At 32.7% G+C, this 24084-nt stretch overlaps 2 protein-coding genes and 1 long non-coding RNA gene across 4 annotated transcripts in view; 2 read left to right on the top strand and 1 right to left on the bottom strand.

The window, feature by feature from the left end:
* LOC126726298 (uncharacterized) overlaps positions 1-24084 on the top strand; it is a 96422-nt gene that overhangs the window by 43655 nt on the left and 28683 nt on the right. The window lies entirely within an intron of this gene.
* LOC126726296 (uncharacterized) lies at positions 9869-12980 on the top strand. Of its 2 annotated transcripts, none has more exons than XM_050431527.1 (3): positions 9869-10001; positions 11955-12061; positions 12639-12980. In XM_050431527.1, the coding sequence occupies exons 1-3, from the start codon at positions 9912-9914 to the stop codon at positions 12934-12936; spliced, it is 495 nt and encodes a 164-aa protein (XP_050287484.1). In that variant the 5' UTR covers positions 9869-9911; the 3' UTR covers positions 12937-12980. The 2 variants fall into 2 exon arrangements, with proteins under 2 accessions (XP_050287484.1, XP_050287485.1); XM_050431528.1 differs by lacking the exon at positions 9869-10001 and adding an exon at positions 11093-11538.
* Positions 13833-14985, bottom strand: LOC126726301 (uncharacterized). The gene is made up of 2 exons (XR_007655782.1): positions 14830-14985; positions 13833-14691 (listed from the first exon to the last, which is right to left on the bottom strand). It is a non-coding gene; the product is annotated as an uncharacterized LOC126726301 (long non-coding RNA).

The raw sequence follows: 24084 nt of genomic DNA on the forward strand, positions 1-24084 counted from the left end.
CTTATTTTTAATTTTTTAAAAGGGAAAAACAAAGTAAGAAATAAAAACCATTTTTATTCAGAAAATAACCCAATGGATCAAAATGGTCTAGGACAAGTTTGAGGGTCAGATTTTGTCGTGAGAAGGTGTGAGGTACTCACATACGTCATGCTTATCCACCAATCTCTACTAATTAAAGGTTATGTAATGTTTAATTAATTATTCAATAAACACTAAATTGATCAAATTTATTTCATCAAATCAAGCGAGTAGTAAATTTTTTAGCATTTTAGCCTAAAACTAAATTGTAAATAATAGAAATAATGTAATAATGAAATTAACCAGTGCGAGTAGTTAAACGAAAATAATAATTTATTTTTACTAGAAGTATCTCTAAATAGTTATTTGGACTTAGATTTATAAGTTATTTAGAACAAATATTTAGGCTTTAATCATTTTCATAAAAATAGCATGTGATTCAAATTAGTTCGTGGACCTAAAAAAGAAGTCAAGGAGCAATTATTTCAAACAAAACCTAACCTACATAACTAGCCTAAACAGAACCCAACCCATTATCAAGGCAATGGTGTAGAATGGTCTGTAGACTTCTATACTCTCTCCCACGCCAACGGTACCATTTAAAGAGAGAGATGTTTTTTTGTTTGAAGCAGCAGGGCAACAGTACACTGCAAATGTAACAGCAACAGTGCAGGCCTCACAGTACAATGCAAATCTTTTTCTTTATTTTATCTTCTGATTTTTTGGAAAATAATTTTGGGTTGTGTTAACGGACACAAAGGTGCCGGTTAATAACAAATTTTTTTGCAGCTTTTAGCAGTAACAACAGTTTTATTGGCAGCTTTTTGCAGTTTTTTTAATATATTTTTTGGCAATTTTTTTGATGACTTTTTTTCTTTTTCTTTTTTAAGTGAGACCCATATAGGAAATTTTTTTTTAACAATTATAAGCTCTCTTTTTTTGGGGTTGTGTTAACGGCCACTGCAAGGTTCCCATTGACAACAACTTTTTTTTTTTAGAAGACAAGAAAAAATTGAGAGTTTGATAAAAGTAGGGATGAAGAAAGATTGAATGATAAAATAAAAAATATGAATATGAATAAAAGTAAAATTAAAAGCAAAGTTAACACAATAAATAATAGATAGATTTGAAAGTTTATGCACATAGTTCAATAAGTTCATTATTGAGATGAGGCACATGTAAAATGGTATGTATCATAATTGAGGAATGAAATAGCCAAATAGGGTTTTTACACCGTGGTTTTTATTTATGCTACTGCTTGTGATTTTCATTTTGCTATTTGTAGAATGCAATACTCGTTATTTTATAAAATAAGTTGTCAAATTTCACAAACAAAAAGCTCAATATTCGTTTAAAAGGAAGCAAGGTTTGGGTTGCTTCATTCATTCTCTAAGGGATTTTTTGTTGTTGAAACATCTATGTTATTTTTAAATATAAATATTAAATGTTAACATAATTTTAGAATACGAAAATTTAAAATTGTAGATTGAAATTTTATTTCTTAAAGCTTAATTCTAATGCAGTTCTTGATTGTATAAGCACTGGTAATATCTTGCAAAGCATTAATTACTCTCATATCACTTTGATCCCAAAAAAAAAAGAATCCAGAAATCATGTCTCATTTTTGACCTATCAACCTTTGCAATGTCATCTTCAAGATTGTTTCCAAAGTCTTAGCCAATAGACTTAAGCAGATCCTGGGCAATATTATTTCTAAGTGTTAAAGTGCATTTGTAGTGGATAGAGTGATCACAGAAAACATCCTCATCTCCTTTGAAACTTTGCACTATATGAAGTCCAAACGCCAAGGAAACACTGCACCTATGGCTCTCAAGCTTGATATGAGTAACGCCTATAATAGGGTTGAATGGAATTATCTAAAGGCTTTGATGTTAAAGATAGGGTTTCATCCAAAATGGGTTGATTTGATCATAGCAAGGGTCTCATCCATATCTTACTTAGTATTGGTAAATGGAGTTCCTTCAGGCTTTATCAAACCCTCTAGAGGCATTTGTCAAGGGGATCCTTTGTCACCCTATTTATTCCTACTATGCATCGAAGGATTCTTGGCGCTATTTAGGAATGCTGCTCACCATAGGGATTTACATGGAGTTAGCATTTCATGGAATGGGCCTTAGATTACCCATCTGTTATTTGCAGACGACGGCTTACTCTTCTGCAATGCTTCTTTATCTGAATGACGTATTATCAAGGAAATTCTACATGATTATGAACTTGCATCAGGACAAAAGATAAATTGTGATAAAAGCTCCACTTTTTTTAGCACCAACACCTCCCAATCATTAAGGGAGGAGATCAAGCACTTCCTAAATGCTAACTCTAATGAGTTCCTAGAAAAGTATCTTTGGCTAGCTACCACCCATAATTGGCAAAGGAAAGAAGCAAGCATTTGTAGATATCAAGAGAAAAATTCAATCTAAGCTTTGTGGTTGGAAGGGGAAGCTATTATCACAGGCCGACAAGGAGATTCTCATTAAATCTGTGGTTCAAGCTATTCTAGTATATGTTATGAATTGTTTTCTTTTTCCAATTAATGGGCCTATGTGATGACATCAACTCCATGATAGGGGCAATTCTGGTGGGGTCAAAAAAATGATGGGAAGAAAATAAATTGGCTGAGTTGGAAGCATATGTGTTTAGCAAAAAAGGATGGAGGATTGGGGTTTCGAGACCTCAAATGCGTTAATATAGCTCTATTGGCTAAATAGTGCTGGAGGCTTCTCCATAATCAGGATTCTTTGTTCTATAAAGTTTATAAAGCGAAGTATTTTCCCAACACATCCTTTCTTGAAGTTGCTGTTCCTAGTCACTTTTCCTATGCTTGGAGAAGCATTACTTATGGGTGACAACTTATCATTCAAGGCAGCCGATGAAGGGTAGGTAATGGTTCTTTGATCAATATCTGGGCAGACAGATGGCATACCCTTTCCAATATTTTCTACTTACTATTTGAGTTTGTGTAGGTGGCATACCCTTGCCAATATTTTCTGTGTGATGGCTAGCCAAAGAAAAGTCCTCTTTGGTTGATTCATTTATTCTCTCTTCATTTCCTGGTGCAACATTCCAAGGATGCAATGGATTGAGTGTCAAGTATCAAGTAAAATTAATAATGGCTTTGGGATACTAGCTGCAATTCAATTAAGTCTTATGTTTCTTGGTAGAAATGATAAGCATACCTGGTCACTTATCCATATAGGCGATCTTTTCCACGTTCACTGGTTGCTCATCAAGCTGACCAGTGTTTTTTGTAATCTCTTCATGAGGTATAGTTGTCTTCTTGAATCGTTTAACAAACAATTTGTGAGGAAGGTTCATCAACTGATGCATGCATCTCGTGTTCTTGTTCGAGTTCGGCTGACAAGGTTTTTAGACCCGTTATAATTATCAAAGAAGTGGTACATTGTATATAAGTCAAACCTTTTGCAGTTGTAATTTGTAAATATAAGCTTTTACCTTGATCAAAAGATTGCAGCCCATAATCATATAGGTATAAAGTATAAACCCTCCAAAAACTCTTTTACCAGAAAAATGGAATGGTTGCTCACTCATAACCTGTGGGCCTTCTCCCAAAATTTAACAAGAAAAAGTAAATAAATAAAAAAGGTCTTCTTAACATGAAACATTTAAGGGATTGGGCAATGAATAAATCTCTCATTGTTCAGGCACTTATTTTTATAACATCATGCGGAAATCTGTTTAGGGAATACTTGCCTACCAAAAAATAAAAATAAAGATCAAAAGCACATGAAAAAGCATGGGCCCAATAAAATCACCTTACATAGAGAGTTGGGCTTTGATTCCCTCTAAAAATCATGTAGTCTTTTCTTCCCCCTACTAAAAATCATGTTGTTAAAAATCCATCATAACATACTTAGCCCAAAAGCCCATTGATTCAATTTCCTTTCTAGAATACATGATGTGGGCCAAAAAAGCCCAATAAATCTCCTCACCAACCGGGTGCAAAAAGCCCAAAAAACCGGCTTCACGCAAATCTAAATTAAAGGCTACCTAGGCCACCCATCTATTAAGCAAGATTCAGTTCACACTAAAATGATAGGCCAGGAAAAAGAATGGCATAGCCTAGTCGAAGACGGGAAAATTATATAGCAAATAGAGAAACAAAATGGTAGCTATACTATTTAGCTCATTGTTCAGATAGAACCAAGTGTGCAGCAAGACAATCTACACTAAAGAACTATATATTAGGCTAGAGTATAAGAAGATGGATGCAAGGCAAACATGATTGTCTTCTCTATTTATAGGGGAATGGATGGCTTAGCTTTCTTTTGAAGTTAAGGGTGGAGATAAGCCTATTAGATAAGCTGGAACGGATTTGGTGTTGATCCCCATTTGAAATTTGAAAGGAAGTTGAAGATAATGCTCAACTTGTGTTACCTTTTGCACCTGTTTGGTGTTTTGGCTACAACTTTTTACTCAAAATTCCAATTGATTCGGAATTAGTATCTTTTGAAAGGAAATTTAATTCTCTACAACTTTTTCAAAAATAAAGAAAACCAAATTTCAATTTTATCCAGGCCAAAAATGTGATTCAAGTTGTTGCAAAAAATAGTAACGTTTTTGAGCGTTTTTTGTTATTTTTGAATTTTTTTCATGGATCGTATCTTTTTCTCTATCCATCTTGTTTTTCAAAAGACAAATAAGATGCCCTAAAGGAAAACCATTTTTATTATTTCTTAAGAAAAAAATGAAATCTAATCAAAATTTACATTTAATTAATTTTAAATTAATTCTTGTTGGAACCAATCAAAATGAAGTATTTAAATTAAGATGTGATCGGGGCCCATTCTATAAGTGAGCCATGATCATTGAAAATTATTTGTATGATAACTTTTGATTAGGTGGTTCGATCAAGGCCCATGACATACCATTGTGATCGTTAGAGTATCAAGATTTGTTTTGTATCACAGATCTGAAGGTCTAACTATTGAAATTATGATCACACCCTTGGCGCAAAATTACTATTTTGCCTTGAATATCGGTTAAATGTAAGTTGTAAAATGGGGTGTCTACAGAATGTCCCTCATTGATAGAGTTTGAAAAGCGAATGTCAATATAAAAGAAAGACACCAAATTCCACTGTGTGATGAAAATTTGTGAAAGCATGAGATTTTCATTGCAATTTATGGATTTCAGAAAAATTTTGAATCTAAAAAATTTCTTGAAAAACTTTTGCGAAAGACTTGGTAAATTTTGTAAGAACTTGTTGGTTTATAAAATTTTTGAACCAAAATGTGTTGGCAATTTTTTTTTTTTTTAAAAAAACTTGTAAGTTTTTTTATTTTTTATTTTTAAATTTTATATATACATAAATTGAACCTGAATATTATTAAAAACCTTGTTGGGTTTTTTGAGGAAAACTTTTTTATTTTTTATATATTTGAAAACTTTGTTGGGTTTTCTTGCGAAGATCTTGGCAAATTTTCTAAAAACTTGTCTTGTCTTTTTTTTTTTTTTTTTTTTTTGAAAATTTTTGAACTTGAAATTTGTTGAAAATCTTGTTGTATTTTCTTAAAAAAAAAAAAAAAAAAAAAAAAAAAAAAAAAAAAAAAACCTTGTGGTATTTTATGAAAGTTTTGATAATCTTGTCAAAAGCTAGAATTTGTGAAAACATGTTGGGAATTCTTGGAATGACCTTATCGTGTGTTTTGGAAAATGGATGAAAACCATGTTGGGTTTTTGTGAAAGCTGTAAAAACCTTGTGATTGTTTTGAAAACATTGTGGAGCTTAATTTGTTTGAGAGATGTTTAAAAATTTTGTAGGATTTTCCTCGATTTTTGAAAAAGATGCCGATTTTTTCTGAAAATTTTATTTGATTTTTCTAGAAAGTCATGAAACCATTTTTGAAAAATTGTTGAAAAACCTTGTTTTTTTTTTTTGTATTGAAAATTTTGTTTACAAACCTTGTTGGGTTTTGAGAATTTTATTAGGAAACTTGCCTGGCTTTTTGAGAATTTTTTGAAAAACCTTGTCAAATTATTTTTGGATTTGTTGCATGAATTGTGAAAACCTTGTTGAGTTTTATTGAAAAATTGTTGAACTTCCAAAGTTTTGTGAAAATGTAGAAGTCTTGTAGAATATATTTTAAATTTGTATGAAAATCTTAATGCATTTTATGATTTTCTAAAAATTTTTGATTCAAAAATCATGTTGAATATTCTGAAATTTTCTAAAAACATTGTTGAGAACTTTTTTTTTTTTTTGAAAAATTGTTGAAAAATCTTGTTTGGGGTTTTGAAAATTTTGTTAAAAAAAAAAACCTAGTTTTTTTTTTTTTTTTGAAAATTTGTTACATGAATTATGAAAACCATGATGGTTTTTGTTAAAAATTTGTGAGAATTTCGAAAACCTTTTCAGTTTTTCTTGAGAAAAGTTATGAATTTTCTAAAAATTTTGTTGGATTTTCTAAAGACTCTAACAAAGTCTGAGATGCTGGACAATACTCTATTGGAGTCCAAGAATTGAAAATGAGAAAGGCATCTAGTCGATCAATGTGAGACTTCTTAGTCAATACATGTGAGATGTGAGACTTCTTAGTTGATTTAGTAATCTAGACTTGAAGTTTCTATTGAATGTTGAAATGAATGAGAAATCCTTGCTTAATTACTACAAAGATGAAAAATTTCACTTCTCAAGCTTGTTAGAAACCAGTTAATTTGGACCAATGCCCCTAGTATAAACATGCTTGCATAGAAAAATAGATGAAAAGCTTGCATATAAAAACTAATGGGCCAATACTCATGATTTTGGCATGCTTAATGCAAATAAAAAAGCAAATGGGCCATGCCCCTAGTTTAAAGCTATTTGCAAACAACTTCGGTCATTTTTTTGATTTGATGCTTATTGTTTACCGATCTTTTTAACAGGTTTCCTACGCACCTCTCTTCAAGAAGACCAGGTTAGACATAGTTCAAGTCTATAAGGAAGACATCTAGTCCACTTAAAATATGATCATGGCTTCTAGCCAAACCTTGAATGGTATTTTCAAAATGGACATGTCCATGATTTTTTTTTTTTTGAAAGAAATTGATTTTCTTTTTGTTTTGAAAAACCATTTGGTGCATAGTGGTGTCTTTTGAGAAAATTCTTTTTTCTTTTCCAAATGATCACGAGATAATCCTTTCAACAACTATTTTAGCTTATCATACTATTTAAGAGTCAAGTCAATCTTTTTGACTAAAAAGGATCAAAGCCATTAAATACATGTAATCAAATTTGCATCTTCTTTTGAACATTGTTGGATTAGGTCTTCAAAGTCAACCAAAGAAATGAAATGTGGAAATGGTTGAGAGCCATGTATTTTTTTTTTTTAGAGTGCTACAAGTTTGGGAAGGACATTTTTTTGGGAAAGAAACAAAGAGGAGTGCCCCAAATTTGGGAATCACATTTGTTGGAAACAAACAAAAGAGACTGCCCTCAGTTAGAGAATTCTTTCATGTCATTTGAGAATTTAAGAAACTATGTCATAGAGATTACTTGCTAGTGGGGCTTGATAACCTCAAGCATTTTCCTACTTAATCTAAGAGAAAATATTGCTAGAGTTAAGGGTGTGCCTATGACTAACAGAACTTCAAGGAGATCTTTATGCTTGGGTTGTAATGTAGGCTAGATTCAAGTTGTGAAAGAAAATATATAAAAAGGCTCAAAATCCTGTGTATGATATTCCCCTCAAGTGTGTATTACGCAAAAGTTAGGCATTAGAAGAATTTTCTTGTTTCTCCCTTTCTAGACATTGTGTTGAAATTCTCATCATTCTTGTCATCTACTCATTGGTCAATATGGATCATTTGTATCAATGTTGGTGGAGGATATAGGATTTATTTTAGTATTTTTGAACTAATACCTCTCATCTGTCTTTGGTTAGAAGACTTCTCTTGGAGGCTTTGGGTCCACTCTTACTACTCGAACAAGATCCTTTAGAAGCACATCTAGAATTGGAAGTAGTATATTTCGTTCCTCCACACCTTTTGGTGCAACAAGTCAGTCTGCATCTGGTGCAAGCAGCACCCCTGCCTTTAGTGTTACAACCATGCTTTCATTTAGCGCTATAAGCACCCCTGCAATAGGTGTCATGCCCACCCCTACCTTTGAGGTTAGCATCCCTGCCTCAATCTCATTTGTATCATTTGACAATAAAAGAATAGTAGGATATAGGATTTATTTAGGCTTAGTGCAGATGCCAATTAAATATTAGAATAGTAGGCTATAGGTGTGCAGGTGTGTTTTGACGTATAGATTCACAGTAGGGTGCAGTGGAACAATATAAGTTTTGTATGTTTTTTATGTAATAAATTGGAGAAAAAAAATTAAAAAGTTAAGGAATTCTTACTATTGCAATATCAAATTTTATGTAATAAATTAATGAAACATGATGTTAAGGGTATCCATTTATTACAATACTACAGTCTATGATAAGGGGTGTGCGTGGTTTGGTTAAATTGGTTTTTTTCCAAATTTATAACCAAATTGATAAGTATCCGTTTCCCCATAATCAGAATCGATACACACCACCAAGGGTCAATTTTTTGACCTATAGTGGTGCAGTTTTATGAGGTTGGTTCAATTGGTTTGAAAATTTAAAAAAAAATTAAATTTTTTTTTTAAAAGTTGGGCTTTCAAGCCCAATATCCATACCTCAACTTGATCAAAACTTCAAGCAAATAAAAACTTCTATTTATTTAGCAAGCTGTCCAATTACATGGACAAGCTTAGACTCTAATTATTTAGCTAGCAACTTGTTAAATGTCCAATTGTCCATCTATCAAGTATTCATAAAAGAAAAGGTCCAATTATCCATACAACAACCATACATCATACATAAAAAAATCATGTTCATACATGGTGAATGAAATAATTTCCACATATTTTATAAACTTGTTTATGTCATAAACTCATTTATACATAAACGGATAAAACCTGTTCAAGTATTTATACACAAAACAATTCAAATCTGTTCATACTTAATAAATTTCATCATTTCATTCACTATGTTAAAAAAGCTTTGGAATTGCCTCAACAAGAATTAAACTCCAAAACATCATTGAAGCATATAATATCATTAAGTAACAATTCCATTTGTCGTTGTTCACAAATGCCAATATAAGGATATATAAATTAAATTAGTATTTAAAATATAATAATTTAGCTCAAAATCAAAATAAATGGGTAGAGAATCTAAACTCTAAACTCCATGCATAATGTAAAAGCTACTCAAATAACATATATATCAAAGTAAATAAAATCACATTATTTATGCCCACAATAGTCTAAGCTAACTCTTTCTTTAGGTTTCTCAAAAAAAAAAAAAAAAAAAAAAAAAAAAAAAAAAAAAAACTCTTTAGCTAAATATATCAACAAAAAAAAAAAAAAGTATTTATGTCCACAATATCCTACTCTTCCTACACTCACTCATTTTTTTTCATAATAGACAAATGGTGATCACTAAATATCATCAACAATTTGGAAGTGAAAACCTATAACAAAAATCAACTTTTTTATGGGAAACAAAAATCAACTTTTATTTCACTTCAAACATTAGTGATTTTTTTAATATATATATACTAATAAATTTATTTTATTTTTAGTGGGCTAGAAAATACTATATTTTATATCAATTTTGAAATTTTAATGATAATGGCCCAAGTAAATGAGCATAGGCCCATATAGTTAAGCAGTGATCCAAGTCCAACTACAAAATTCTTTTGAATTTCAAAACATGTTACCGTTGAGTTGAGCAACATTCATATAGTTCTAATAAGAATCCCTCACATAAGCTGGACTTTGTTTTAGATTTTGAAATATGAGAGAGAGAGAGAGGTATCAGCAATGGAGAGTTATTTTGATACAAAGAGTGATGGAGCAAAAGGGTGAGGAGTGCAGAGAGTGCTGTCTCCGTTTGCTTCTCATAAAAAACAGACAAAATCTCAACCCATTCGCAGCACAGGTTTCTCTCTCTCTAAACTTTGTTTCTATGCTTTGATCAAACTCAATTACTTTCTCTATTAATTCATTCTCTTTTGGAATTGGGAAAAACCAAAAAAAAAAAGAAAAAAGAAAAAGGACTGGGCATCACTGCTTTTTTTTTTCCCTTTTATCAATTGAAAAAAAAAAAAAAAAAACACTATAGAGTTTTTTTTTTTTTTTTTTTTTCATATTATTTTCTGTGTCTGTGACTCTATTCTTATGTATTCCTTTGTCAAAACTCAAAAGATTTGTTTTTTTGATGGGGCAAAAGGGTTTTGCTTTTTGCCATGATCATGGGTTCTTGCACAGGTATTTCTTAATTCAGAATTTGGACTTTGATTTTCATGAACGAAATTCTTCTATGATATTTTGAGCAACTGTTAGATTAATAATTGACAACATAGATTTTTATTTTTAAAAATTGAAACAATTGCATGTTAATAGATTATTATCCCCAAGCTATATTCAAATATTAAAATGAGATTGTATCAAATTAAGTTTCTGTAAACAAAATTCTCAAGAATAAACCAAACTCAGTAAATAATATTTCTAAGGATCTAGTCAAATTCCTAATTTGTCTCTGTAATCGTAATGATTCTACTAAACAAAACTATAGTCTTTGCACAAAAATATGCATTTTTGTTTTTTATATTATCTTCACCAGATACTAGTGGGCCTATAAACTAGTTACTAATTAAAAATTTCCTTGTATTTACAAGGAAAAAATATATGTATTTACACCCACAATAGGCTAAACAAACTCTCTCTTTAGCTAAATACATCAACAAAAAAAAAATTATACCCCTAACCAAAAATATCCTACCCTCTTTATACTATCACTTTTTTTTTTGTTACAATGAACAAAAGGTGATCACTGAATATCATCAAAATCTGGAAGTGGAAACTTATCACAAAAATCAACATTGATTTCACTTCATAGATTTTTTTTAATATACTAATAAATTTAGTTTTTTTTTTTTAATTTTTGTAGTGGGCTAGAAAATACTCTCGTGTATCATTTATTTCAGTTTTTAATTTTTAATAATATTGGGCCTTCGAGTTGGACCCAACTATCAGCAGCGGATCAATCACTTGGATCAACCACTTCAAAAGTTAGAGAAAAGGCCCATAAGCTTAACATAATGAAAATACTTCCAAAATTTTTTTGAATTTCAAAAAAATGTTACCGTTGAGAAATTAGGCTATATTAAAAATCCCGTTGAGCACAAAGCCTCTGTTTTAGCTTTGAAAAACACAGAGAGAGAGAGAGAGAGAGAGAGAGAGAGAGAGAGAGAGAGGGGTATCAGCAATGGAGGCGTTCGAGAAACTAAGAGAAAGCCTCTATTAATCAATTTAATGTTTAATTCTAATTCCAATTCTGGGGTTTCGGTTTATTTTAGTATAGGATTCTTCTTGGTTTCTTGTGATTGCTATTCACTTCCATTACAACTAATCCACTATGGGATGTTAAGACCAGACTCCAGATTATGAATAATATTTTGACCAGCCCCCCTCCGGTGAGTTCAATGCCCATACAATAATTAAGGTAATCTCCAAATTTTCTCAATCTAAATGCTTCATTCATGTTTATACACAGTTTCAAGTTTGTGACTTGAAAAATAAAAATAATAATTTGATGGGTATGTTAGACTAAAATTTTGTATTTGTTATGTTGTGGCAGTTTTGTTGAGTTATTTGGTTTAGAATGATATACACAGCGATTGACAATTTCTACTTAACTAATGAGCATCTAAAGAACTCACCTTCTAGGAAAGATAGTATTGATGAAGATACTGAAACTACCTTACGAATCTATGGCTGTGATCTCATCCAAGAAAGTGGCATCTTGCTTAAACTGTATCCTGTTTTTTCTTTATTTCTTTATATGTTGGGTTTATGAAATTGTTTACTTTTCTTAATTTTGTTGGTACAGTATGTTACCTTAATCCTTGAACTTATAGACGTGAAGCTGTGGCGACCGGGCAGGTTCTATTCCATCATTTCTATTGCAAGAAATCGTTTGACTGCTTCAATGTTAAGGTTAAGTTTTGTCTCTTATCATTCTCTCTTTACATTGAGAATAAATGTAAGAAAGTATAGTGTTCTTTGAAATGTATCCATGATGTTCCAATTGTTAGAATTATGGTTAAATTCACCATTTCCTAATAGTTGAAGTTTTTGGAACAATTAGTAATTTATTAGGGTATCAATGCAGGTGGTCATGAGTTTGAACCCTACCTTCACTCCAACTTTCTTTAAAAATGTTTAAAATCCCATGTGTTGGGCCTCGCTTCTTAAGGGAGAGTTTGAGATTATACATGAAGGGAGTGTTAGAATTATTGTTAGACGATTAAATACACTGTTTTCTATTAGTTATTCCTTTGGGATAATTGATAATTTACCACTAGTTTTGTATCCGTAATTCACCACTACCAAGTCCAACAGTTGCCTTGAGCTTCATTGAATTAAGGTCCTTGTTTTCCAGAATGTATTTTTATTCTTACATTTTCTTAGCAAAAAATGAATAATAGTTGTGTTACTAACTTGGAACAGCATAAAACTTCTATGCCCATGTAACTCATCCCTTAATTTTCTGGGATATGATAATTTTTTGCAGAAAGTTGCTGCAAGCTGCTTGTGGCTTGGATCAAAGCTGGAGGAAAGCCCATGGAAAGCAAGACAAGTCCTTATTGTTTTCCACAGAATGCCATACCTGGTCACTTATCCATATAGGCGATCTTTTCCACGTTCACTGCTTGCTCATCAAGCTGACCAGTGTTTTTTGTAATCCCTTCATGAGGTATAGTCATCTTCTTGAACCATTTCACAAACAATTCGTGAGGAAAATTCAACTGATGCATGCATCTCGTGTTTTTGTTCGAGTTCGGCTGACAAGTTTTTTAGGCCCATTGTAATTATCAAAGAAGTGGTACATCGTATATAAGTCAAACCTTTTGCAGTTGTAATTTGTAAATATAAGCTTTTACCTTGATCAAAAGATTGCGGCCCATGATCATATAGGTATGAACCCTCCAAAAACTCCAGAAAAATGGAATGGTTACTCGCTCATGACCTGTGGGCCTTCTCCCAAAATTTTAAAAGAAAAAGTAAATAAATAAATAAATAAATAAATAAAAGGTCTTCTTAACATGAAACATTTATAACAACATGTGGAAATCGGTTAGGGGAATACTTGCCTACTAAAAAATTATTAAAAAAAAAGGAAAAAAAAAGATCAAAAGCATATGAAAAAACATGGGCCCAATAAAATCACCTTACACTATAGGGTTGGGCTTTGATTCTCTCTAAAAATCATGTAGTCTTTTCTTCTCCCTACTAAAAATCATGTTGTTAAAAATCCATCATAACATACTTAGCCCAAAAGCCCATTGATTCAATTCCCTTACTAGAATACATGATGTGGTCCAAAAAAGTGCAATAAATATCCTCACCAACCGGGTGCAAAAAGTCCAAGGAACCGGCTTCACGCAAATCCAAATGAAAGGCTACCTAGGCCACCCATCTATTAATCAAGATTCAGTTTACACTGAATGATAGGCCATGAACAGGAATGGCATAGCCTAGTCGAAGATGGGAAAATTATATAGCAAATAGACAAACCGAATGGTAGTTATACTGTTTAACTCCTTGTTTTTTTTTTTTTTTTTATGGAAATGGGGGTCTTATTTTGTTGGGAAAAATTCTATATAATTGTGAATAAATTTAACAAGCACAGCGGAAGCATAACCACACAAAAACACAAAGATTTATGTGGAAACTCTTTCTCCTTGAAGGGAAAAACTACGGTACAAACTCCGAATAATTTCACTATATTAAATAGAGATTGCAACATGTAGAGATACAACTTGAGTAAAAAAAAAAACTCTCTTTTTCTTTTCATTCACTGCTCTCTTTCTCACTGTGTATTTTCTCTTACTCTCTCTATTTTTCTTCTCTTTTGCTTGCTCTCACTCACGCAGCTCTTCAAGACTGCACTAGTCCTCACACTTTGGGACTTCACTTCTTTTCTTCACACTCTGCACTGGCCGAATGGCCTCTCTATTTATTTCTTCATCTTTTCCTTCTTTTCTTCCTTTCACACTCTTCACATCAAGTCACAATAAGTGCAAGCCACTTACTTTGACTTTGCTTCAACCAAAATCTCTTTCTTTAGCTCTCATTGGCCAAATGGCCTTGCTTGTTTCTTTCCTTTTTCCTTTCAGCTCTGCCATAGCAGAATAACTCTTGCTTTTGCTTCTTTCTTTTCTTTCTTCCTTCAGCATGTTGGACACGCCTAAGCCAACCAATCCAATTACTAATGCTGACTTTTGTACATGATGAAGAAAAGATAAGAAACATTAAAGACATGCTCATTAAATGAGCTCTTGACAAAAAACATGTGGGCTGGACTCATGGTGCAGTGCACCCAACATATTTATTGCAAACTAGTTCATACATCGTCAACAGTTGGCCGTTGGGCACATAGCCTATTAGTCCCGAGGCCTGCCATATCCCTTATATAATATACATAAACAAAACTGGGACAGGAGCTGTAAACAGACAAAACATGATGTTGGTGAGTTTCCCGCTTTGCCAGAGCATCTGCGCAAGCATTTGCTTCACGGTAGACGTGAAGCACTCGCACCTCCCAATCCCAATCTAAGAGGTTCCTGCAATCAAGAATTAAAGGCATCATATTAGTAGGAAAATTAGCAGTTTTCTCAATTAACTAGTTTAGCACAATCATAGAGTCAAGTTCAAGATGTATGAATTTAAATCCCATATCTCAAGCAATTTTCAAACCGTACCGAACAACAACCAACTTAGCCATGTTATTTGAAGCAAGTCCCAAATGGAGGGAGAATCCAGATATCCACGTGCTTGATGTACAATAAAGATTAGGCTACAATAAAGAACAATATATTAGGCTAAAGTATAAGAAGATGGACACAAGGCGAACATGATTGTCTTCTTTATTTATAGGGAAAGGGATGGCTTAGCTTTAAAGCTAAGTTTTTAACTTTCTTTTGAAGCTAAGGGTGGAGATAAGCCTATTAGATAAGCTGGAACGGATTTGGTAATGATTCCTATTTGAAATTTGAAAGGAAGTTGAAGATGTTGAACTTATGCTACCTTTTGCACCTGTTTGGTGTTTTGGCTACAACTTTCTACTCAAAATTCCAATTGATTCGGAATTGGTGTTTTTTGAAAGGAAATTTAATTCTCTACAACTTTTCCAGAAATAAAGAAAACCAAATTTCAATTTTATCCAATCCAAAAATGCGATTTAAGTTGCTGCTGAAAATAGTAACATTTTTTAGCGTTTTTTGTTATGTTTGAATTTTTACATGGATTGTGTCTTTTTTTCTATCCAACTTGTTTTTCAAAAGTGCAGATAAGATGCCATAAAGGAAAACCCCTTTTATTATTTCTTAAAAAATAATAAAATAAAATGAAATCCAATCAAAATTCACACTTAATTAATTCTAAATTAATTCTTGTTGGAACCAATCAAAATTAAGTATTTAAAATAAGATGTGATCGGGGCCCATTGTGTAGGTGAGCCACGATCATTGAAAGTTGTTTGTATGATAACTTTTGATCAGGTGGTTTGATTAAGGCCTATGACATACCATTGTGATCGTTAGAACATCAATTTTTGTTTTGTATCACAGATTTGAAGATCTAACTGTTGAAATTATGATCATACCCTTGGTGCAAAATTACTATTTTGCCCTGAATATCTTTTAAATGTAAGTTGTAAAATGGGGTGTCTATAGAATGCCTCTCATTGACAAAGCTTGAAAAGCGAATGTCAATGTAAAAGAAAGACACCAAATTCCAATGTTTGATGAAAATTTGTGAAAATATGGGATTTTCATTGCAATTTGTGGATTTCAGAAAAATTTTGAATCTGAAAAATTGCTTGAAAAAACTTTTGTGAAAGACTTGGTAAATTTTCTAAGAACTTGTTGGTTTATAAAATTTCTGAACCAGAATGTGTTGGCAATTTAAAAAAAAAAAAAAAAAAACTTGTTATTTTTTTTTTTGAACCTGAAAATTATTAAAAACCTTGTCAGGCTTTTTGAGGAATTTTTTTTTTTTTTAAGATATTCAAAAACCTTGCCGGGTTTTCTTGTGAAGATCTTGGCAAATTTTCTAGAAACTTGTCTATTTGTTTTTTTTTTTTTTTTTTTTGAAAATTTTGAACTTGAAATTTGTTGAAAATCTTGTTGTATTTTCTTAAAAAAAATCTTGTGGTATTTTATGAAAGTTTTGATAACCTTGTCAAAATCTAGAATTTGTGAAAACATGTTGAGAATTCTTGGAATGACCTTGTCATGTGTTTTGGAAAATGGATGAAAACCTTGTTGGTTTTTTGTGAAAGCTATAAAAACCTTGTGATTGTTTTGAAAACATTGTGGAACATTATTTGTTTGAGAGATGTTTAAAAATCTTGTAGGATTTTCCTTGATTTCTGAAAAAGATGTCAAAATTTTTCTGAAAATCTTATTTGATTTTTTCTAGAAAGTCATGAAACCTTTTTTGCAAAATTGTTGAAAAACCTTGTTTTTTTTTTCCCCGGTTGAAAATCTTGTTTAAAAACCTTGTCGGGTTTTGAGAATTTTATTAGGAAACCTTGCCTGGCTTTTTGATAATTTTTTGAAAAACATTGTCAATTTATATTTGGATTTGTTGCAAGAATTTTGAAAACCTTGTTCAGTTTTTTTGAAAAATTGTTGAACTTCCAGAGTTTTGTGAAAATGTAGAAGTCTTGTAGAATATCTTTTGAATTTGTATGAAAATTTTATTGCATTTTATGATTTTCTAAAAATGTTTTAATTCAAAAATCATGTTGAATATTCTAGAATTTTGTGAAAACATTGTTGAGAATTTTTTTTTTTTTTGAAAAATTGTTGAAAAATCTTGTTTGGGGTTTTGATTTTTTTTTTTTTAATAAAAAAACCTAGTTGTTGTTGTTTTTTTTTTTTTTTTTTTTTTTTTGTTGAAAATTTGTTATATGAATTATGAAAACCATGATGGTTTTTGTTAAAAATTGTGAGAATTTTGAAAACCTTTTTAGTTTTCCTTGAGAAAAGTTATGAATGTTCTGAAAATCTAGTTGGATATTTTGAAAATCTTTATGTGATTTTCAGAAAGGTGTCAAGCCTTAGAGTCTAAGATACTGGACAATACTCTGTTAGAGTCCAAGGATTGGAAATGAGAGAGACTTCTAGTCGATCAATGTGAGACTTCTTAGTCAATCGAGGTGATGTAGAATGTGAGGGACTTACAGTCAACTTCAATGAATGCAAGAGACTCCTTAGTCGAGCCTTGTGTGATGTAGGAGACTTCTTAGTTGATTTAGTGATCTAGACTTGAAGTTTCTATTGAATGTTGAATGAATGAGAAATCCTTGCTTAATTATTGCAGAGATGAAAAATTTCTCTTCTCAAGCTTGTTAGAAACCAGTTAATTTGGACCAATGCCCCTGGTATAAACATGCTTGCATAGAAAAATAGATGAAAAGCTTGCATATGAAAACTAATGGGCCAATACTCATAATTTAGGCATGCTTAAAGCAGATAAAAGAGCAAATGGGCCATGCCCCTAGTTTAAAGCTATTTGCAAACAACTTTGGTCATTTTTTTGATTTGATGCCTATTGTTTACCTAGCTTTTTAACAGGTTTCCTATGCACCTTTCTTTAAGAAGACCAGGTCAGACATAGTTCAAGTCTGTAGGGAAGACATCTAGTCCACCTAAAAGATGATCATGACTTCTAGCCAAACCTTGCATCGTATTTTCAAAATGGACATGTCTATGACTTTTTTTTTTTTTTTTTTTTTTTTTTTTTGTGAAAGAAATTGATTTTCTTTTTGTTTTGACAGTGGTGCTTTTTGAGAATTCTTTTTTCTTTTCCAAATGATCACGAGATAATCCTTTTAACAACTATTTTAGCATATCATACTATTTAAGAATCTAGTCAATCTTTTTGACTAAAAAGGATCAAAGCCATTAAATACATGTAATCAAATTTGCATCTTCTTTTGAACATTTTTGGATCAGGTCTTCAAAGACAACCAAAGAAATGAAATGTAGAGATGTTTGAGAGTCATGTATTTTTTTTTAGAGTGCTACAAGTTTGGGAAGGACTTTTTTTGTTGGGAAAGAAACAAAGAGGAGTGCCCCAAATTTGGGAATCACATTTGTTGGAAACAAACAAAAGGGAGTGCCCTCAGTTAGAGAATTCTTTCATGTCATTTGACAATTTAAGAAACTGTGTCATAGAGATTACTTGCCAATGGGGCTTGATAACCCCAAGCATTTTCCTTTTTAATTCAAGAGAAAATATTGTAATGTAGGCTATATTCAGGTTATGAAAGAAGTATTTAAAAAGGCTCAAAATCCCGTGTATGATATTCCCTCAAGTGTGCATTACACAAAAGTTAGGCATCAGAAGAATTTTCTTGTTTCTCCCTTTCTTGACATTGTGCTGAAATTCTCATCATTCTTGTCATCTGCTCACTGGTCATCATGGATCATTTGTATCAATGTTGATGGAGGATATAGGATTTATTTTAGTATTTTTGAACTGATACCTCTCATCTTTCTTTGGTTAGAAGACTTCTCTTGGACGCTTTGGGTCCACTCTTGCTCAAACAAGACCCTTTAGAAGCACAATTTAATAATCACATCTGGAATTGGAAGTAGCATGTTTTGTTCCTCCACAACTTTTGGTGCACCAAGTCAGTTTGCATTTGGTGCAAGCAACACCCCTGCCTTTAGTGTTACAACCATGCTTTCATTTAGTGCTACAAGCACACCTGCAATAGGTGCCATGCCCACCCCTACCTTTGAGGTTAGCATCCCTGCCTCAATCTCATTTGTATCATTTGACAATAAAAGGATGGTAGGATATTGGATTTATTTAGGCTTAGTGCATATGCCAATTAAATATTAGAATAGTAGCCTATAGGTGTGCAGGTGTGTTTTGACGTTTAGATTCATAGTAGGGTGTAGTGGAACAATATAAGTTTAGTACATTTTTATGTAATAAATTGGAGAAAAAAATTAAAAGGTTAAGGAGGTCTTATTGTTACTGTACGGCCCTATGATATCCGGACACATTCGGGCTTCGGACTTCAACTTGACAACATGGCCCATATTGCCCCTAGGCCCAGGCCTCAAGTCACCTTTAAGCCCATTGAAAAAAATGATCTTCATCAATTCGTACCACACTACACCTCCAGGATCCCATCCGGTGATCTGCTTTCCTAACAAGAAAGTGATTGCTCGGTTGTATTGTCTCTCGGTTGCTCGGCAGTGCCGGGATTACCATTCCGAGCATACCTCCTGAAGTGGGAACCATTTCCAAAGCCACTCTCACCTAAACACCCATCTACGATCAACGATATTGAACCTCCTATTGCACTAACTCTGAAAGCAATCATAATCCCTCCACTAACGCTTGGCTATATATATGAGAAGCTAAAGGAAGAGTGGGGGTTGTTGAAAGGTTCTGAGGGGAGCTTAGAACCGAGAGCGATAGAGTCACAAGAGTGTAGGGAAAAGAACACAAAGGTTTGAGAGTTGCTGCCTGGCCTCTAAGCAAGAATCACCCAGAGTAGGAAATCCAAAGCCCACATCACAAATAGATTGTGAGCCTAAGGTAGAGTCAGCCCATTAGTCTCATTTTGGGTGCACACAATTAAAATATCAAATTTTATGTAATAAATTAATGAAACATGAAGTTAAAGGTATCTATTTACTACAATACTAAAGTCTATGACAAGGGGTGTGTGTGGTTCGGTTAAGTTGATTTTTTTTCCAAATTTGTAACCGAATCAATAAGTATCAATTTCCTCATAACCAAAACCGATACACACCACCAAGGGTCAGTTTTTCAACCTACAGTGGTGCAGTTTTATGAGGTCGGTTTAATTGGTTTGAAGATTTAAATTTTTTTTATAAATTATTTGTTCTTTCAAGCCTAATATCCATACCTCAACCTGATCAAAACTTCAAGCAAATAAAAATTTCTATTTATTTAGCAAGCTCTCCAATTACATGGACAAGCTTAAACTCTAATTATTTAGCTAGCAACTTGTTAAATGTCCAATTGTCCATCTATCAATTATTCATGAAAGAAAAAGTCCAATTACCCATACAACAACCATACATCATACATAAAAAAATCATGTTCATACATGGTGAATGAAACAAGGTCCACATATTTTATAAACTTGTTCATACATAAATGTATAAAACCCGTTCAAGTATTTATACACAAAACAATTCAAATCTATTCGTACTTAATAAATTTCATCGTTTCATTCACCATGTAAAAAAAGTTTTGGAATTGCCTTAGCAAGAATTAAACTCCAAAACATCATGTAGCATATAATATCATTGAATAACCATTCCATTTGTCGTTGTTCACAAATGCCAAAATAAAGATATATAAATTAAATTAGCATTTAAAATATAATAACTTAGCTTAATGAAATCAAAATAAATGGGTAGAGAATCTAAACTCTGAACTCCATAGATAATGTAAAAGCTACTCAAATAGCATATATATCAAAGTAAATAAAAACACATTATTTATGCCCAAAATAGTCTAAGCTAACTCTTTCCCTTTCTTTAGGTTTCTCAAAAAAAAAAAAAAAAAAAAATGTCCACAATATCCTACTCTCTCTACATTCACTCTTTTTTGTCATGATGGACAAATGATGATCACTAAATATCATTAACAATTTGGAAGTGAAAATCAATAACAAAAATCAACTTTTTTATTTATTTATGGGAAACAAAATCAACTTTTATTTTACTTCAAACACAAGTGATTTTTTTAAAATATATTTATACTAATAAATTTAGTTTTTTTTTTAGTGGGCTAAAAAATACTATAGTTTATATCAATTTTAAAATTTTAATAATAATGGCCCAATTAAATGAGCATAGGCCATATAGTTAGAGCAGTGATCCAAGGATTAACCAGAATATACTTGAAACAATGGGAATTTTTTCGAGTTCAGAATAATGGCTGTGCCTGTCTCTGTATGTGATGGAGGGTTGGACTAAAATGTTCTTCTTTCACATGATAGCTTATTTCACCAACTAGCAAGTTCAATATGCAAACCCAACAAGTATGTGCAAACAGATTCTTATCAGTCAAGCATGTCGGCCCACATCACCCTAGTGATGTTGCATCTGTGTTTTTTAAGTTAAGCAAAGGAAAAATGGTTTTGCTGCTTCTATCATTTTCTGTGATTTGATTGGAGCAGCCAGAAGTGCACCAGTTAGCAAGAACTTGTTGCGTCCTTTTAACATTACGTAAAGAAGAATTTGTGGTGTCTATATTTGTTAGGGGAATTCCACTGTAAGCATAAACTTCCTGTAGCTGAGTGTTTTGGCAATTGAAAGTGTGGTTGGTGGGGCATGCCTTCATTGGCCATGTACTTATGAATCAGGTTGAATGGATAAACGAAGTGGATGCACCAAGTAGGCCATTTACTAGAAATATAATTGGAGACTGCTCCCTGGAAACCTAAAGATTTGAAGCATGGTGGTAGTTGAGCTTATCTATAATGGAAATCTAGCACTGGGAGATATCATTGTCGCTAATGATGATAACAGGACATCTATAATTCTTATATCAGATATTAGCTACTTTGTCTGTTCTACTTGATACCTTCCTTGATTTTCACTTGAGTGCCTCGGCCAACCCACAAAAGTAGTGGGGGAGAAGATAAATTTAAAGTCAAAAAAAAAAATCTGTATGACCAAATAAAGGAGAATTTCTCTTGGGTCTAAAGGTCGGCTAATACAAACTGCTTATTAAATGTTGGGATTTTGTTTTGGGAGACTAATAACTGGCTGATAGTTTCCTTCCGTCTTTAATTTCTTTCTTCATGGCATAGGTAGCTTGTGTGTGTGACATAACATCGTGAGCAGGGGCTCTTTAACACATGAACCGTGTACCGATTCTGGTCATTAGAATTTAGAACTTCTTGGTCGGCAATGAAGCATTTGCAACAACATTCAATGTCTTAATTTTATTCCTCTTTTTTCTTGATTTTATTGCGGTCATTGGTTGGTCAAGACTGTCCAGTCACCATCTAATTCTGATGCTTAGTAATCTAAGTTGCTGCACTTTGCTTGGTACCCCTTTGTGCTCAACTTGGACTTTTCCTATTAGGATGGTTACGTTTGTCATTGATCCATGCCTCTTGGAGTGAAGTCCATGGATGTCATGCACCAAAGGACCACCTCTGCCGTCCTGCTAAGAACAAGTCAAACAAGAGATGAACAAGAAGTTCCTAAAACCTTTGCATCCTTCTCTTTACTTATTCATCAACTAGGTTAGATAATTTTACTTGGAAATTCCGCAATTCAAATGAGGTTGGGTATTTTTATGTTGCATCATAGGCCTGCTTGTATCAATTCAGCCAATGACAATTATTCTAGAATGGCAACACTTTCTTATGAATGAGCAGTAAGCCAGTAACACAAACTTTAGTATTATTAGATTCTTATTCGACTTTACTATCTGATTTATTATTGAAGAAACGTACGGACATAGAATTATTTTTATATAATGAAATCAAAGTGAATAATACTACGTAAAAGGCTAATTTGAGAATTTTTAGCTCCTCCTTTTTGCCACTAGAGTTCCAATATTCTTCCAAATTTCGAGATCTTAAAATAAATTTCAAACTTTTTTTAGTTGGAATGATGAAAAAATAGGAAGATGGAAAATATTGGGATGATTGAAAAGATAGTTTCCATCATGTGTTTGGCACAAAAGATGAAAAAGTGAAAAGAATATTGAAAGAGAATATATTAGGGTAAATTACATATTTGGCTCCTACTCTTTACACTCTATGTCAATTTGGTCCTTAACGTTTCAAATGTGCCAGTTTAGTCCCTAAACTTTTGTTATTGTGTCAAAATAGTCCCTATTATTAGATAATGGATGGAAAATACTGACGTAGCTAACGGTGATATTAAAATATTATTATTTTTGTCAACTAAGCTGCCACATCAACAACCACGAATCCTTAATTTATATAAATAAATAAATAAAAAGAAATTAGAGGTTTGAATAATACCATCTGTCTAATTGGTATCACTTGTGAACCTTGCGCCATGAATATCAATGGTTGTAAGTTGTAACAGCCTTGCTTGTTTGACGAAGATTGGGGTCCTGCTCCATGAATCTGGACATTCGGCTTAGACAATCAAGTAGTTGCTGCATACATTTTGCCATTAATGTGGTTAACTGAGTTGGTGCAGTGCATTAAATGTGGAGGTGATGGATGCTTTATCTGGAAGTTTCCTCGCGTTGCTTGCATGTCTTTACTTCCTTCCTCGATCTTCAGTCCTATGGCCTTGGTAGTTCATCGACAGTCTCTCGAGGAGTGTATGCTCCTCAGGCTCCTTGGGCGGGTCGATTTCCTCAGTTTCACTATCTGGATTATTCTTATTGTGCTGGGCCTGAGATAATAAGTAGCCAGGCCCAACTGCTCCTTGGGCCGAATCTATTAGGTAATATTCCTTCTTTAAACCTCCCCCTCCCACAAATATTATTTCAACTTTTTTTTTTTAAAGTACCAAATTAATACTTCCCATAAACATTACCTATAACATATACCAATGGCAAACTAGGTTGATGGCTTGTGGTCGACGATTATGCAGAATCTAGCTGCGAGATTAGCGTTTATAGAGGTGGCGGCCAAGGGAATATATGAATGATTTGATGACAACTTGATTTGACCAAATCATCATGAACATTGGCCCTTTGCAGAGTCGTCGGATTGTAAGCGTGGATGATGATGCGAATGGATGAAGAGCTCGATCCACCTCGGTAGTGACTCAAATGGGTACAAAGGGGAAAAGTTGTAATTGCATCTCTAGCCCAAGTTTTCTCCACTTTCCTCCCAATTTGGAGAAATTGAGATTTGTGGGCCTAGGTGAAACCCACTCTATTTTCTTTCCCCTCTCTTTTCTCTCCTTAACCAAATAGTGAAAAACACCAATTTCCCTTATCCCCTTATT

Source organism: Quercus robur, chromosome 5 (assembly GCF_932294415.1).
Source record: "Quercus robur chromosome 5, dhQueRobu3.1, whole genome shotgun sequence".
Lineage (NCBI taxonomy): Eukaryota > Viridiplantae > Streptophyta > Magnoliopsida > Fagales > Fagaceae > Quercus > Quercus robur.